The following is a 16,830-nucleotide window of genomic DNA, read 5'->3' on the forward strand; positions in this document are numbered from 1 at the left end:
CATTGATATATTATTTCTATAACTGTCTGTCTATATTTATATATAGTTGCCCATTTCTTCATAGCCTGCCATCTCCTTCCCTCTGAGTCAGAACTATACCCACTGTTTCTGAGTTTGGTGAACTTTTTATATATTTTTCTTATTAGCCTATTATCTGATGTATGGCATGTAAATATATTCTCCCATTCTGTAAGGAGTCTCTTTGTTTGGATGGTCATTTCTTTTATTGTGCAGAAGCTTATCAATATGATGTAGCCACTGATTTATTTTGATGTTTGTCTCCTCATCTAGTTCTCTAGCTATCATGTTTCATATCTGCTTCATAATAGACTTGGGGCCTTGTACATTGCAGCTCATTGATGTGCATTGATTTTCTCAAATAGATGGAGGCAGAGGAAGAAACAGCATAGTACCAAAGCTTCTCAAATTCCATAGTTAGTGCTCCCATGTGGCATCTATACAGTAGGGGGTTGGAACCTGAACTATCACGTGGGAAGGCAGGCACCTTACCAAGTAAGCTATCTCACCTGACCTTGGCTTTATATTATTCATTTTCTAGTGCTTGACAAAGAAATCTCAAAGAACTTCCTTAAAGAAAAACACTGATTTTCTAATATAATTTTTTCTATTTGTGATTGATACTGGGTTACCAAATCTTAAGATTACAATTTATAGTTCCACATTGGACCACCATCACCTTCCTACCTCCCAGTGATAACCACCACAGTTCTCAGAAAATTATAGAACTAGTTTACTTCTGGGTTTGTTTTTGTTGTTTGTTTATTTTGCAACTTCATCTGTGTCAGTTCTCTGGATTCCATATATAAGTGAAACCTTCTGGTAGTTGTCTTTCCTCTCATTACTTATTTCCTCAAACATAGTCACCACCAGTTCTGTTTTGTCTCCAATGGCTTCTTTAGCTAGTCATCTGTAGATGGGCATTTTGGATGTTTCTACTTGTTGACTATTGTGAATGATGAACATAAAGGTGCATATGTTCCTTCAAATGGGTGTCCATTGGATAAATGCCTAAGAGAAGTATTGCTGGGTCATAAGGTATTTTTATTTTATTTGTTTAAGGACTGTCCATCCAGTCTTCCAAAGGGGCTGTACCAATTTGCATTCCCACCAGCAGTGTAATAGAGTCCCTTTTCCCCCATAACCTCACCAACTTGTCATTTCCTGTTTTTTTGTTTTACTTATTTATTTTATTACTGCATAGAGATAGAGAAATTGAGAGGAAAGGAATTATAGCGTCACCATTCATGAAGCTTTCCCACTATAGGTGGGGACCAGGGGCTTGAACCCAGGTTCCTGCGCACTGTAATATGTGCACTTAACCAGGTATGCCACCACCTGACCCTTATTTCCTGTTTTGTTGATGTGGAAAACACTGTTTTATACAAACCAATTTGACAAGGATAGCATTTGGGAGGTAATAAAAAATAATGACTATCCCATAGTATAAATTCTAGAATACAACACTTCTGCCTTGTAATGTTTCAAGAAAAGGTTCAGATTTTAAAAGATTCCATTCAACAATAATCTGAATAAGTTTTAAGTTGGTAGGTGTGTTTTTTTCTTTTAATAGTCTCCTTGAGTATTCTTAACTATAGTCCTCCTTCTCCAATCTATTCATTTTTTTTGTTTGAATCAGATGTCAAATTTGATCCTGTGTTTCCCTTGTCTATAATTTATCAATAATTTCCTAATACAACAGAAGAAAAGAAGAAAGCCCAAATACTTCACATGAAATAATAGATAGGTTTAGTTGGTGTATTGCACCAAAGTAAAAGACTCTGGGGTGGGGGTGAAGGTTCAGGTCTTGGAAAACAGAGGAGGACCTAGTGGGGCTTGAAATGTTATAGAGAAACTGAGGTATGTTGCTCATGTACAAACTATAGTATTTGATTTTACTGTTGACTATAAAGCATTAATTTCCCAATAAAAATTTAAAAATAATGATGATAATAATAGGTTTGATCTGACTTCCACTTCCTTCCCCAACCTGAATTCTCCTCCCATCTCAGTTAAAATAGTGAGGAAAAAACAAACAAAAAAGACCTACTGTTATGTTTTGTGGGCCTGAACTTGATATAGGATTGTTTCCGTTTCCCACACAAGGTTTTTTTTAAAATTTAAAGTGGGAAGATTAATAGTTCATAGTAAATAGAGTTGTTGATACATGTGTAAATCTTTTTCAGTTTTCTATAAAACACTCTCACCCCTAGCTTAGGTCCTCTGCTACTATCATGCACCAGGACTTTTAAGACCCTCCGACCCAGAGTACTTAACTTTGGTGCAGTACACCAATCACAGTCACGTTTACCTTTCTGTTCTTATTTCTCAACTTCTGTCTGTGAGTGAGATTATTCCATAGTCACCCTTCTCTTTCTGGATTATTTCACTTAACATGATTCCTTTAATTTCCATTCAATATAAGGTGACTCATTCTTAATAACTTGAGTAGTATTCCATTGTATATATAGACCACAACTTGCTCAGCCGCTCATCTGTTGTTGGACACCTAGGTTGCTTCCAAGTTTTGGCTATTACAAATTGTGCTGCTACAAACATAGGTATATACAGATCTTTTTTGATGAGTGTGTTTGATTCTTTAGGGGATATATACCTAGGAGAGGAATAGTCAGGTTATAAGTTGTCAGAAAAATGCAAATAAAGACAACAATGAGAAACCAGTTCACTCTTATGAAAATGTTATACATCAGAAAGATCCTAACAACAAGTGTTGGAGACATTGTGGGAGGAAAGAAACCCTCCTGGGGTCAGGCCATAGCACTGTGGGCCATAAGCACACATGTTGTGAAGCGCAAGGACTGGCGTAAGGATCCCAGTTCGAGACCCCGGCTCCCCACCTGCAGGGAGGTCACTTCACAAGCGGTGAGGCAGGTCTGCAGGTGGCTATCTTTCTCTCCCCCTCTCTGTCTTCCCCTTCTCTCTCTCTTTCTCTCTGTCCTATCCAACAACAATGACATCAATGACAACAACAACAACAAGAACAAGAACAATAAGGGAACAACAAAAGGGAAAAATAGCCTCCAGGAGCAGTGGATTCATAGTGCAGGAACTGAGCCCCAGCAATAAGCCTGGAGGCAAGAGAGAAAGCGAGAGAGAGAAAGGAAGAAAGGAAGAAAGAAAGAAAGAAAGAAAGAAAGAAAGAAAGAAAGAAAGAAAGAATGAATGAAAGGAAGGAAGAAAGAAAGAAAGCATCCTGCACTGTTAGTGGGAATGTTAATCGGTCCATCCCCTATGGAGAACTCTCGGCTAGAAATGGACCTACCTTATAAGGTGCTTTTACATATTTAACTGTCTGGAAAACCTCATTTTCCTTTTGAAACCAAGCTCCAGTATTGCTTCTAGGAAGAGCTCCTTCCAGAGTACTAATGCATCTCTATGGGCATTTCCTATTGTGTGTACTGCACAGGGTTTTCATCATTTAAGTCTTCAACTGTCATTACTCCCCTACACTTATCCCCAATGCTGGCATTTGACAGTGAACTCCTGGAATACAAGGAAATAAAATCAGTTATCTCTGTAGCAACCTCCTTCTCACAGATCCAAACATTTAATAAATTTAGATGGAATTGATACCTACCTCATGCCAATGCAACTCTCCTTTTGCAGGCTTTGCCGAACTACCTGTGTATTTACGTGTGTGTGGGTGAGGATGGGGATTGTTGTCACTGGGGCTTCATCTCTCCAGACTGACTTTTTTTTTTCCTCAAAGAAAGAGTGAGACAGAGACAAACAGAGGAAGAGGGGAAAAACACCACAGCCCCAAAGCTTCCTTCAGTGTGGTAGGGGCTACATAGTTTGTACGTGTGGCACATTAGGTTAGTGCTCTTGCTGGCACATGCATGCATGTGTGTTTGCATGCTTGTGTGTGTGTGTGTGTGTGTGTGTGTGTGTGTGTGTTATAATCCTGCAGTTCTCAGGGATGCTGTGGTTCTTTGCCAAATGTACAAAGCAGAATGTCTTCTGGGAAACAGAGAAGGCATGCTGAGATAATGAATTGTTCAAAACAATTCCTGTCAAACTAAGGAGTTCATTGTTTCTGTCAGCTGAAGACTGTTTTCTTTCTGTGTTACACAGGAGAAACATTATGAGGAACAAATCTGTGGAAGGGGTTGAAGCAGTTTTATTATCTGTGTGATAATAGAACACCCTCTCCTTTTGAAAAATGAATTCTGGGTGCTTGGATATTTTCCCCCCTTTTCTTAAAACACAAAGCTTGCTTCCTGAACACAAAAGAAACAAAAAACAATAGCAACTCCAAATTTTACTCTGATTATTTGCCAAGAGTCCTCTTAGTTCATGTGGTTCTATTTCATTAGAGAGGACCTATTAGCATAAAAAGAAAGCTTCTAAATTAAGCTACCCAAATATGCAGTTAGTTAATACTTGGGGAGCTAATATATTGTATTATTTAAAATATAAATTGGATAACAGATATATTTACTGAGGTATAACATCTAAGCACTGATGCATAATTTTATCTTAGCTGTTGAGTGGTTTTTAATAATCTTTTGAAATTTAACAGAACAATTTCATTATGGGAAGTAAATAAATGCTAAGTCTAACATTTGAAGTATTACCCACACATGGAGAATGGGTTTTAAAAATTAATGACATTTGAGGAACATTAAGGGAATTGGGGTTTACTTTTTTAAGCAGCAACTTTTTATTGTTTTGATTTGAAGTGTAACTGGATTTATTGTTTTGATTTGAAGTGTAAACTATTGCTTATGGGAATGTCAAACAAAGCCAAAAAATAAACAAGGTGGAGGGTGGTGTGGAGTAGAGAAATGGATAGTGGGAAGGTGTAAAATGAAATTATATTAAGCTATTGCCACTTTGTTAATGGGATTAAAGACACTATTTCTGTCTGACACAGCCTTTGACTTGGCCGTAAAATTGTGTCCTTTTTCCATTTCAACATATGGGACTATGGCCACTTGCCATTTTTGTTTCCTAAATTCCTGGAGCCTTGGAATATTTGCAAGTCCAAGGTCCTGTTAGGATGTAGGTTAAGAATACAGTTGCATCTAGATGCCTTCTCTGGTCTGGACTTGTCCGAAGACAGCACCTTTGGAGTGTGTCTGGGGATTTGAACATAACCGAAGAATCCTGTGAACATGAGGATGTGCTTTTGAAAAGGTCATTGCTGATTAGACCAGAATTCAGAGATCATAGTAAGAATGGAAGCAAGTAGCAGGATCTTCTCATCTTTCTGCAAATATATGAATCACAATTCTTACAGAAATCTTGGACCTTGCAGTTTACCCATATAGGCAGGTGCTTTTTTGATTTAGTTTTGGAAAAAGGAAGATAGCCAATTTTGTATCTTTCCCTAAGATAGTAAAAATATGAGAGAACCAGTCATATGAGAGTAAACATACTCGGGAGAGAAGCAAGATGCTAATCTGTAGTATTTGTTCATTTCCAAAGTGTAAATACGCTTACTATGACTTACTTCAAGCTACCTATATGACATCACTGAATGTAGAGTTTGGCAGTGATATGCACAATGGACTCTCTTGAACCAGTGCAAATACAGCTCCAATACAGTACTGCTGAGTCATCCTCTATGGCTGTTTGTAGACAGTAAAACTTTTAGTGGATTGGCTGACTCTTGTTTTCATGTTAGCCAGTAGACAGGGAGTCAGGATTAAGTCCTCACAATACTCATGGCAGAGAACATTTACTGTCCTTTCCTCCCCTATTTCCATTCTCTTCACCAAAAGAAAACTACAGATGTAAATCATAAAGCTAGATATTAAGTATAGGTAAATAGTTAACTGGATTGTGTTTTGTATCCTCCTGTGAGTTTCCAATGTAAAAAAAAAATGGATATGGAAAGAATGAAAATTTTATAACTTTTTAATTGTATCAGATCCTGTGTTGTAAAATGTGTTTTTAAAAGGAAAATTAAAAAAAAAAAAAAGCTGAAACAGCTTTTGCCGTTCTGGGTAAGACAAGTAAGGTCTTGCTTGCTTGGCAATTTTGTATGGGGAGAAAAGGGTGTTTGGCAGTGCATACGGTGAAAAGGGGTGGAGGGAAATAATGGGATGGATCAAGATGCTGGCAGGTCTAGGGAATAAAATTCACTCTAGACAGTTAAGTCAAGCATGTTGACAAAGGTCGATTTCATATTCAAGCTGTTTTCTTACTTTAGTTGGGACCTTTCTCAAGGGAGGAAGCATTCATAGCTTAGTGATGTAAGATGCTTAAATGCTGAATGGACTCAGGGCCTGGTGCATAGTAAATAAAGCCTGTACTGTTAGGAGAACTATCTCCCAGCTCATAATTAACTATGGAGAGGGCAAATAACTGTGGATAGGGCAGAGGAGATAGCATAATGGTTATACAAAAAGACTCATGCCTGAGGCTCCAGTCCCAGATTCAATCCCCCTCATACTAGAAACTAGAGCTCACCAGTCATCTGATTAAAAACAAAAAGAGGGGTGGTGTAGGTGGTGGTGCACCTGGTTGAGCGCACATGTTACAGCGCGCACAAGGATCTGGGCTCGAGTCCCCGGTTCCCACCTGCAGGGGGATGGTTTCACGAGTGGTAAAGCAGGGCTGCAGGTGTCTCTCTGTCTCTCTCCCTACCTCCCCACTCCTCTCAATTTCTGGCTATCTCTAGCTAATAAAAATAAAGATAATAAAAAAATTTTAAAAACACTTTTATTGGGTTACTTAAATATATTCTAATTATGGTGAATTCTTTACCTAGCTCAGGACTTCATAATTATAAATCTAGTGCTCCAGTCACTGCACCACCTCTGAGGTCACAGAATTCTGTATTTTGTTAGTAACTTCAGAGAGACTTTGCTCAAAGTTTTAAAGAAGTTAATACCGTGAACTCCAGTGTCTGGACCTCTGTGATTTCTTTCTGTTGTCTGCTTCTCTGTCTTTAGTCATTTGATTTTGGCTTTCTAGTGCCTTAGTATATTTATTGAATGTTTAACCAAACTGTGAAAAAGTATATGCAGTGAGATGTTATCTTCTTCCTAAGAGGATTAATTTTTTTTTCTTGGAAATAAGTTAGGGTAGGGCAGATCACCTTAAATCAGTTAAGGGATTGAACTGCCTTGGATTTTATTACTTCAAAGATTTTATCATTGATGGGTCTGACAGAAAGCCTGTGGTCCTCTTTAATAAGCCTGCAAACCCATATTTCCTCTCTTGTTTCTTTGAGGAGTTTCTTGGTTTGTTTTTGTTGTACTCTCTCAAACACAGGAAGAGTGCAGAAAGTTCTTCTTAGCTTTTCATCCTTTTACCTGTCAGTTTTCACTTGACTTATTGGCTAAAGAAGCTTAGAGAAAAACTAAGAGTTTCCTTAATTTCTCTATGATTATCTCTTTCTTTTTTTTTTTTTTTTCATTTTTCCCACTAGGTATCCACTGGGAATCCATGTTTGCATGATTCCATTCCCTGCAGACTTTTTTTTTCTCCGTACAGTGAAAGACATAGGAGAGACAGTGTAGCATTGCTTTACCACCTGTGAAGATGCACCTCTGCGAGTTGCTCCTGTGTGGTAACTGGAACTTGAACACACATGAAAAGTGTGTATACGTTATACTGGGTGATCCGTCTTCTAGCCTTTCTCTGTGATTATTTTTGTTCCATAATATTGACCTGTCAAGTACTGATTACTTTTGGATAGACTTAAATCGCCTTTGTTTTTTTAAAAATTCAATTTGTATTGTTCCTAAGACGTGAGATTGTTTTTGACAAATGCTATTTTTTGTGTCATAGTCATAAGTGAGTATCTTAAAAAATACTGCTGTGATTAAGTTAAGATGGTGCATCTAGGAAACCTTCTGGGGACAGTAAAACAGTGAAAAGCTATGTATTGATGACTTTAGAAAGACTTGCACCATTACGGCTACATTGAGGTCAGTTTCCGATTCTATTCAATAACTAGATGCTATGCTAGAAGTTTTAGTGGTAAGCTCCAAAGATGGGTTTCCCTGTTGTTGTGTGAGCAACCCTGAGTCTTGGTCTTGCTAACAAACTCTGTCTTTTTACTCTCATTCCCATGTGTCTTTTTAAGCATAATTTTTATTTTATTAAACTTTATTTAATCAGAATTTTATTAATTAAGTAAGCTTATTAAATTAGAAACCTTAAGCAAGATCCTCCTACTTGTCTGTATCACTCTGTAACAGAAAACAGTAACTGTGAATCTATTCAATGTCATCTGCCTCCCAACCGTGCTTCTCTTGTGTGTTCTTTACTTCTTTGTTAGTTACAGCACCTCGTGTAAAGCTGCCTGTGTCCGAGGGTAAGGGGAGTCCTTTCATTTAACCTTTACTTCTGATTAGTGACAGACTGTATTGTTTCTACTCCATTATCCCTCTTTTTCTCATTCCCATAGGAACCCAGTTTTAATTCCTTCCTAATCAGACCTCTCTTTACATATTAAGTCATCTTCCTATCCGTGTACCAGCATACTACTACCCTGCTTAAATCCTTCTCGGATATATCTAGCATAGGGAAACCCATAGAGAGCACAGATTTGTGATTGCTTGAAGCCGGTGGAAGAGAGGCGTGGGGATGGTTGCTGATGGGTAGGAGTGCCCTTTGGGGTGATGAAAACACTGTTCCTCCATGTTGTTGGTTGTATCACATTGTGAATGTACTAAATGCTAAAAATGAGTTCCCTTTAAAATGATTAGGGTAATATCTAACCCCCCCCCAGGTGTTAAGGTTTACATATCACACCATTGTGCTTTATCTTGCATCACATGACCCCATTAGTGTTTTCCTGTTCAGTTCTCCCTCTGACCCTTCATAAATGGAACCACTTACAGATAACTGCCCATGCCATGTAGTTTCATACCCTGCTGCTTTTTCACACACAGTTTCCTGACTGCAGTACATCTCTCTCCCCACCTCTCACGTGCCACTGTCTTTCCAGGCCTCTGCTTCTTCAAGACCCCCCATGAACCCCCCTCCCCCAACACACTAAAATAGCAACATGCCCACTGTGAATTCTCCTCTCTACTTAATCATCTCAAAAGACACAACAGGAAATCTTTATAGCCAAGTCTGTGTTTCTAGTCCCAGGGAGAACTGTATCATTTTTTAAAAATAAAGCGGAATGAAGCTTTAAAGTGTTTGTATAACCCTTTTTAAAATTCATGACACATTTGTGGACCTCTGGAACATCTGGAACATACGAGCTTAGAAATTTTAGCTCTAGTGTGAAAACACCCCAAATATACCATTTTGGGCATTGAGACCATTTCTCTCTGGTGAGTCTTGAGATTAATCGTGTTACCTTTAAATATGCAATAACAGCCCTGTCACATTTTTGCTGCACACCTCTGCCACTACAGAGTGCTTTGTGTCCTTGATTTGTGAGTAGTGAGCAGCTTGGCTATAAACAACAAAGTGGTTTCTTTGCACTCATAAATTTACTTCTAAGGTTGCCATCTGTCAAATACTATGTAGATCTGCTAAAGAATATATTCTGAGAATTTTGTGGCCTGTGAAAAAGTCTTTGTTCTTAAATGAGCTTTTCTTTCCGATACTAATGGCATCATTTATGATGTCATTGGGTCATTACATATGGCAGCTCAGAATTGGACAAGGGTCAGTTGTATTGCTGAGTGTCCGAATATAATACTCAACCTTCATCATCTTTTCTTCACCTCCTGGTTCTCATGGACAATGAAAGCCTATGGGTGACTGTGTGTGTGTTCACACATGTGTGCACCTCAGAGAGAGAGAGAGAGAGATAGGAGAGAGGAAGAAGGGAAAGGAAGAAAGGGAGGAAATATTAGAAATATGGATAGCCAGGAAGAAATAGAGGTTTAAAGTAGCTATTAAATTTCTGTTTATATTTTCCATGTCAGGCCATGGGGCTCACCAGCCTATTTTAACAAGTTCAGGTATTTTAAAAAGTATATTATAGCTTGAGTTTTAAACAACTCCATACATTAATATATATATATAATTAAGAATTAATTGAAGAGAAGAAGTCAAACTCTCCTTATTTGCACATGACATGATAGTATACATGGAAAAACCTCAGGAATCCAGCAAGAAGCTTTTGGAAATCATCAGGCAATACAGTAAGGTGTCAGGCTACAAAATTAACATTCAAAAGTCAGTGGCATTCCTCTATGCAAACACTAAGAAGAAATTGAAATCCATAAATCAATTCCTTTTACTATAGCAACAAAAACAATAAAATACCTAGGAGTAAATCTAACCAAAGAAGTGAAAGACTTGTATACTGAAAATTATGAGTCACTACTCAAAGAAATTGAAAAAGACACAAAGAAGTGGAAAGATATTCCATGTTCATGGGTTGGAAGAATTAACATCATCAAAATGAATATACTACCCAGAGCCATCTACAAATTTAATGCTATCCCCATCAAGATCCCAAGCACATTTTTTAGGAGAATAGAACAAATGCTACAAATGTTTATCTGGAACCAGAAAAGACCTAGAATTGCCAAAACAATCTTGAGAAAAAAGAACAGAACCAGAGGCATCACACTCCCAGATTTCAAACTGTATTATAGGGCCATTGTCATCAAGACTGCTTGGTACTGGAACATGAATAGACACACTGACCAGTGGAATAGAATTGAGAGCCCAGAAATGAGGCCCCACACCTATGAACATCTAATCTTTGACAAAGGTGCCCAGACTATTAAATGGGGAAAGCAGAGTCTCTTCAACAAATGGTATTGGAAACAATGGGTTAAAACATGCAGAAAAATGAAACTGAATCACTGTATTTCACCAAATACAAAAGTAAATTCCAAGTGGATCAAGGACTTGGATGTTAGACCAGAAACTATCAGATACTTAGAGGAAAATTATGGCAGAACTCTTTTGCGCATAAATTTTAAAGATATCTTCAATGAAACGAATCCAATTACAAAGAAGACTAAGGCAAGTATAAACCTATGGGACTACATCAAATTAAAAAGCTTCTGTACAGCAAAAGAAACCACTACCCAAACAAGAGACCCCTCGCAGAATGGGAGAAGATCTTTACATGCCATACATCAGATAAGAGTTTAATAACCTACATATATAAAGAGCTTGCCAAACTCAACAACAAGACAACAAATAACCCCATCCAAAAATGGGGGGAGGACATGGACAGAATATTCACCACAGAAGAGATCCAAAAGACCGAGAAACACATGAAAAAATGCTCTAAGTCTCTGATTGTCAGAGAAATGCAAATAAAGACAACAATGAGATACCACTTCACTCCTGTGAGAATGTCATACATCAGAAAAGGTAACAGCAGCAAATGCTGGGGAGGGTGTGGGGTCAAAGGAACCCTCCTACACTGCTGGTGGGAATGTCAATTGGTCCAACCTCTGTGGAGAACAGTCTGGAGAACTCTCCGAAGGCTAGAAATGGACCTACCCTATGATCCTGCAATTCCTCTCCTGGGGATATATCCTAAGGAACCCAACACACCCATCCAAAAAGATCTGTGTACACATATGTTCTTGGCAGCACAATTTGTAATAGCCAAAACCTGGAAGCAACCCAGGTGTCCAAAAACAGATGAGTGGCTGAGCAAGTTGTGGTATATATACACAACGGAATACTACTCAGCTGTAAAAAATGGTGACTTCACCGTTTTCAGCCGATCTTGGATGGACCTTGAAAAATGCATGTTAAGTGAAATAAGTCAGAAACTTAAAGATGAATATGGGATGATCTCACTCTCAGGCAGTAGTTGAAAAACAATATCAGAAAAGAAAACAGAAGTAGAACCTGAAATGGAATTGGCATATCGCACCAAAGTAAAAGACTCTGGGGTGGGTGGGTGGGGAGAATACAGGTCCATGAAGGATGATAGAGGACCTAGTGGGGGTTGTATTGTTATATGGGAAACTGGGGAATGTTAAGCATGTACAAACTATTGTATTTACTGTTGAATGTAAAACATTAATTCCCCAATAAAGAAATAAAAAAAAGAATTAATTGAATTAAGAACACAATGCTCTGTGGTGGTTAGGCTGATACACGTATTTAGATCCTGAAGATATTACATGCCCTCCTCACTCAGATACTTTTTCTTTTTTAACCAGAGCACTGTTCAGCCCACCCAGGTACTTTTTTAAAGTGTCCACTCAACTCTATTAGTTCCTCTTACAACTTAGAATTATCCTAAGAGATAATATGCTGGGAATAGTAGTTATACAAAAGACTCATGTCTGAGGCTGTGAGGCCCCAGGTTCAGTCCCCAGCACCACCATAAGTCAAAGCTGAGCAATACTCTGGTATCTATCTATCTGTCTGTCTGTCTATCTATCTATTTATCTATCTATCCATCCTCTATCTCTCATTAAAATAAAATAAACAAAATATTTTAAAAATAGGAATATGTTTTTCTTGTTGAGAGGCTCTTTCTCAAGCTCACACAAATTGCTCTCCTACTAGTTATGATTCTACTCTCTGACTCCTGAGCCCAGACTATAAGTTACTATCCCACCCCTACCTCCCCACCCCAGCCCACTCCACTCCACCTCCCTTAACTATAACAATGACTCTGGAAGGAGGATGACCTTTTGCTCTTCAGTATTGTGTTTATTGTGTGCTGGACCACTACTGCCAAATTCATTTCCAGTTGAAGCAGCTGGCTTTTGTCACAAACTTGATTTTGTTAAGTGTCCTCAGCTGAGCTAAAGTTGCACAGAAATCACTCATCAGGTTCCTGCCAAGGCTTGAGGTTTGGATGGGAATCTGCAAGGAAAAAAAAATTCTAGCCTGGGATTGTGGAGGCAGCAAAAGTTTGCCTCTAGAGTTGCACTTGTCCCACATATGTTTACTTTTGGTCTGGAGCAAAAAGTGAGACAAGTTGGGTTTCCAATTGCATGCCTAACCACAAATGGTAGAGGGGCTTTGGTGTCATTGCATTGCGCAGAAATGACCATTTGGTAGGATTTAGCGTGAAGTGGGTTTGCAGTTGTTTAATGCTAAGTTCAGCCTCAGATCTCCCAATGGGAGTCTAACTCCTTCACTTTGTTCAGAGGGCTGTCATGAGAGAGGTGGGAGGAATTACTGTGCAAGTATTATTATTTGGTTTAAAATACTGGTGTTTGCAGATGAGTGACTAAGAAAGTTGCCGTACGTGTCCACAATGGGATACTACTCAACTGTTGAAAATAACGAAGTCCTTTCTTTTGCTTCTTCTTGGATGGATCTCAAAGGAAACATGTTAAGTGAGATAAGCCAGAAAGAGAAGGACAAATACCAGATGATATCATTTATTTGTGGACCTTAAGAAGTAAGGACAGGGGAGTCGGGCAGTAGCACAGCGGGTTAAGCACACATGGTGCAAAGCACAAGGACTGGCATAAGGATCCTGATTTGAGTCCCCAGCTCCCCACCTGTGGTGGTGAAGCAGGTGGTGAAGCAGGTCTGCTGGTGTCTGTCTTTCTCTCCCCCTCTCTGTCTTCCCCTCCTCTCTCCATTTCTCTCTGTCTTATCTAACAACAACGGCATCAATAATAACAACAATAATAACTACAACAACAATAAAAAAAAAACCTAAGGGCAACAAAAGGGAAAATAAGTAAATATGAAAAAATTTAAAAAAGAAAGAAAGAAGGACAGAAGGGGCCAGGTGGTGGTAAATCTGGTTAAGTGCACATTTTCACAAGAACCAGGGTTCAAGTTCCCAGTCTCCACCTGCAAAGGGGAAGTTTCATGAGTGGTGAAGCACTGCTGCAGGTCTCTCTCCCCTCTCTCCCTCGCTATCAGCTTCTTTCTGTTCTGTCAAATAAAGTTTTATTTTTTTTAAAACAATGAATGAATGGATATGGGAAAACATGACCACAGGGAAACTATGGTAGTGTCATATAGTCACTGAATACTAATGATAACCCAGTGTGCCATAAAACAAAAAAAGTAAAATATTTAATATACTATTAGAACACAAGTGGCTTACAGTAAAGCACAGTTGTTAAAAGGAGAAAGAGAGAGAGAGAGAGAGAGGAGGGAAGAAAGAAACAGGGAAAGAAAGCAAAATCACAGACTTGGATTGGGTGTGGTATATTGCACTAAAGCAAAACAACACCCAGATGGAAGGAGGGATTGAAAGGGAGGGAGGGTGAGAGTAATTGGGGTCTTGGAGGACCTAAGTTGGGGTTGAGAGTGTTTTGCAGACATTTGTCATGGAAGATGAGAAACTGTACCCATATGTCACAATTACACTGTTTACCATCATCCCCCACCCACCAGTTTAAAGAAAACTTATATCTGTGTCTGGTGGACAAGATGGTGATTCAGCTGTAGAGTGCAGAAAATATATGCATCAGGTCTTGGACTTGGTCTCTGCACCTCATATATGTGAGTAGAACTCTAGCATCTCTATATCTCTCATATTCTCTCTCTCTCTCTGTATCTCTCTCTCTCTCTAACAAATAGTTAACTACCAGGAAATTAATGGTATTTGCATCGGAAGTTACGGTTCTAACTGGTTTTTTTTTTTTTATCAGTGTGGGACTTCAATAAGTACTATATCCAGATAGCTCAGTCACCAGGATCTGGAAGTGAATGGTGCTCGCATAGTTGTCCTGTGTGACTTGCACAGGTATGAGTTGCAAGGTAGAATTCATTTAATGTTTCATTCTACTGACTTCACAGCAGGCTTGTAAGGGGGTAGTAGGTTCACAGAAACATCTATGGAAATTTGTATTCTTTATCTCCCTCAATTTCCTTCAGATTGAAGCAGGCAAAAAGTGACTGGCCTCTTCTGAAGGACCTTGTCTAAGTGTTTTTGAATTGCTGGCTGGGATTCAGCATGTATGTGTCACATCACATCTTCACTACTAACTCTTGTCCATTAGCCACATGTGCTACAGGACACCTCAGACCACACTGATCTCACTTGCTCTTCAGCACTCAGTATCAGTTCTTTCCCTTTTGGTATTTAATCATGAAACCTTCACTAGTTCTCTAGGTGGGACATTGCTGAAACCAGAGGCTTCCTGAGAGCAGTGACCAGTCCTTTTATGGTTGTCGCCATCACTGGGGCTTCACTGTTCTAGGTCAACTTTTGAGGCTAGAAAGAGAGGCAGAGGCAGAGAGAAGGAGAGATGTATACCACAGTTCTGAAGCTTCCTCCAGTTCAGCTGGGTCCAGGCTCAAAACTGGGTTTCATACATGGCAAAGCAGGGAAGAGCACCATCCAGGTGAGCTAGGAGACCAATCAGTGTCCTTTTTTGTCAGTGCAGAATGTTGTAAAAGGGTGACCACTCTTAGGTCCTCATGTGGATTGGATTTCATTGTTCCTGGGCTGCTTTTCCATTAAAGTAGAGCAGGAAGAGAAATAGTGACACTGCCATGTAACTAGTGCCTGCTCACCAAGTATGAGCCCCACTCCTGAGCTGTGTCTCAGCATAGATAGCATTTACTTTTTTTTTTTTTTTAAGAATTGTAAGTGATACAGAGATGTGTTAGACTGTGCTGTTTTTACTGGAGGTTGTATGTAGTTACACAAAAATAATACACCGTTTTATATAAATAAGAACTTGGGGTTGCTTAGATGTTGGTATCCTCAAGAATACTGAAACCAATTCCAATGGGCAGTGAGGATGTTTATATATAATTTTAAAACTCTCCAGCCTTAAGTTACTTGTTATTAAAGCTATCAAAGGTAAGACGATTAGCGTCTCCATAGACACAGATCAGTAGAACATATTCTCTATTTCAGGTAAGTTTTAAAGTGTACTTTAAAAATTTTATAGTGACTTAAAACCACTGATTTACAATATTGGTTTTGCTAAATTTCTATTTCTTTGTTTTTCTACTTTAAGGTCATTGTTCGTGGTGGAGGACACATTTTACCCTATGACCAGCCTTTGAGATCTTTTGACATGATTAACCGATTTGTTTTTGAACGGGGATGGGATCCTTATGATGGATAAGCCACAGTCCTACTGTAACTTTTTAATCCTTGAAAAGAATTTTTCAAATTTGAATTTGTCATATAAATAAAAATTATCTTTTCATATCTGCAAATAGTTCTCATCAATAAAAAAAAATCTTTGCATAAGTGAACTCCTTGGGAGAAATTTGTTTATTCCACAATTAACTTTAAGAAAATGCTGTAAGGAAGCAGTAATTGTTCTTTTAATTTAATAGTGGAAAAAGTGAATTCTAAGACACCAATTCAGGTAAAAAATGGACAAGTGATTGGTAGAGCATCTTAAAAAATAAAATTTAAATTCCTTCCAAGTATATGTGGAAGGTACAATAATAAATGAAGTTGTAACAATGAATAACTGAAGAGTCTGTCATACCTTGTGTATGAAGGTGTCTTTGGATGAGTACAGCTGACTTATTGCTCCAAAGGAATGAGGAAATTGTGGTGGGGAATTATATTTCTCTGGGATGGAGAAATTCTGAGCAAAAAGTAGCCTGGAAGTTTTTAACTATTAATTACAAATTTTTGCATATAACAAAGTAAAGATTATTTATGTGCTTTTTCTGCCACCAGGGTTATCACTGGGGTTCAGTGCCTGCACAGTTCCATTATCCCTGATGGCAATTCTTCCTTCTTCCTCCTCCTCCTTCTTCTTTTTCTTCTTCTTCTTCTTCCTCTTCTTCCTCTTCTTCCTCTCCTTCTCCTTCTCCTTCTTCTCCTTCCTCTTCTTCCTCTCCTTCTTCTTCTCCTTCTTCTCCTCCTCCTCCTCCTCCTCCTCCTCCTCCTCCTCCTCCTCCTCCTTCTTCTTCGTGCCTCCAGGGTTACTGCTTGGGCTCTGTGCCTGCACTACGAATCCATTGCTCTTGGAGGCCATTTTCCCCATT

At 38.7% G+C, this 16,830-nt stretch overlaps 1 protein-coding gene across 3 annotated transcripts in view; it reads left to right on the forward strand.

The window, feature by feature from the left end:
* CPVL (carboxypeptidase vitellogenic like) overlaps positions 1–16,067 on the forward strand; it is a 161,303-nt gene extending 145,236 nt beyond the window's left edge. For all 3 annotated transcript variants that reach the window (XM_060196033.1, XM_060196035.1, XM_060196034.1), the window contains one exon: positions 15,837–16,067. In XM_060196033.1, the coding sequence (XP_060052016.1) occupies positions 15,837–15,947 (111 nt within the window). In that variant the 3' untranslated portion in view covers positions 15,948–16,067. The remainder of the gene's footprint in view (positions 1–15,836) is intronic.
* Positions 16,068–16,830: the final 763 nt, after the last annotated feature.

This window comes from Erinaceus europaeus, chromosome 8 (assembly GCF_950295315.1).
Source record: "Erinaceus europaeus chromosome 8, mEriEur2.1, whole genome shotgun sequence".
NCBI lineage: Eukaryota > Metazoa > Chordata > Mammalia > Eulipotyphla > Erinaceidae > Erinaceus > Erinaceus europaeus.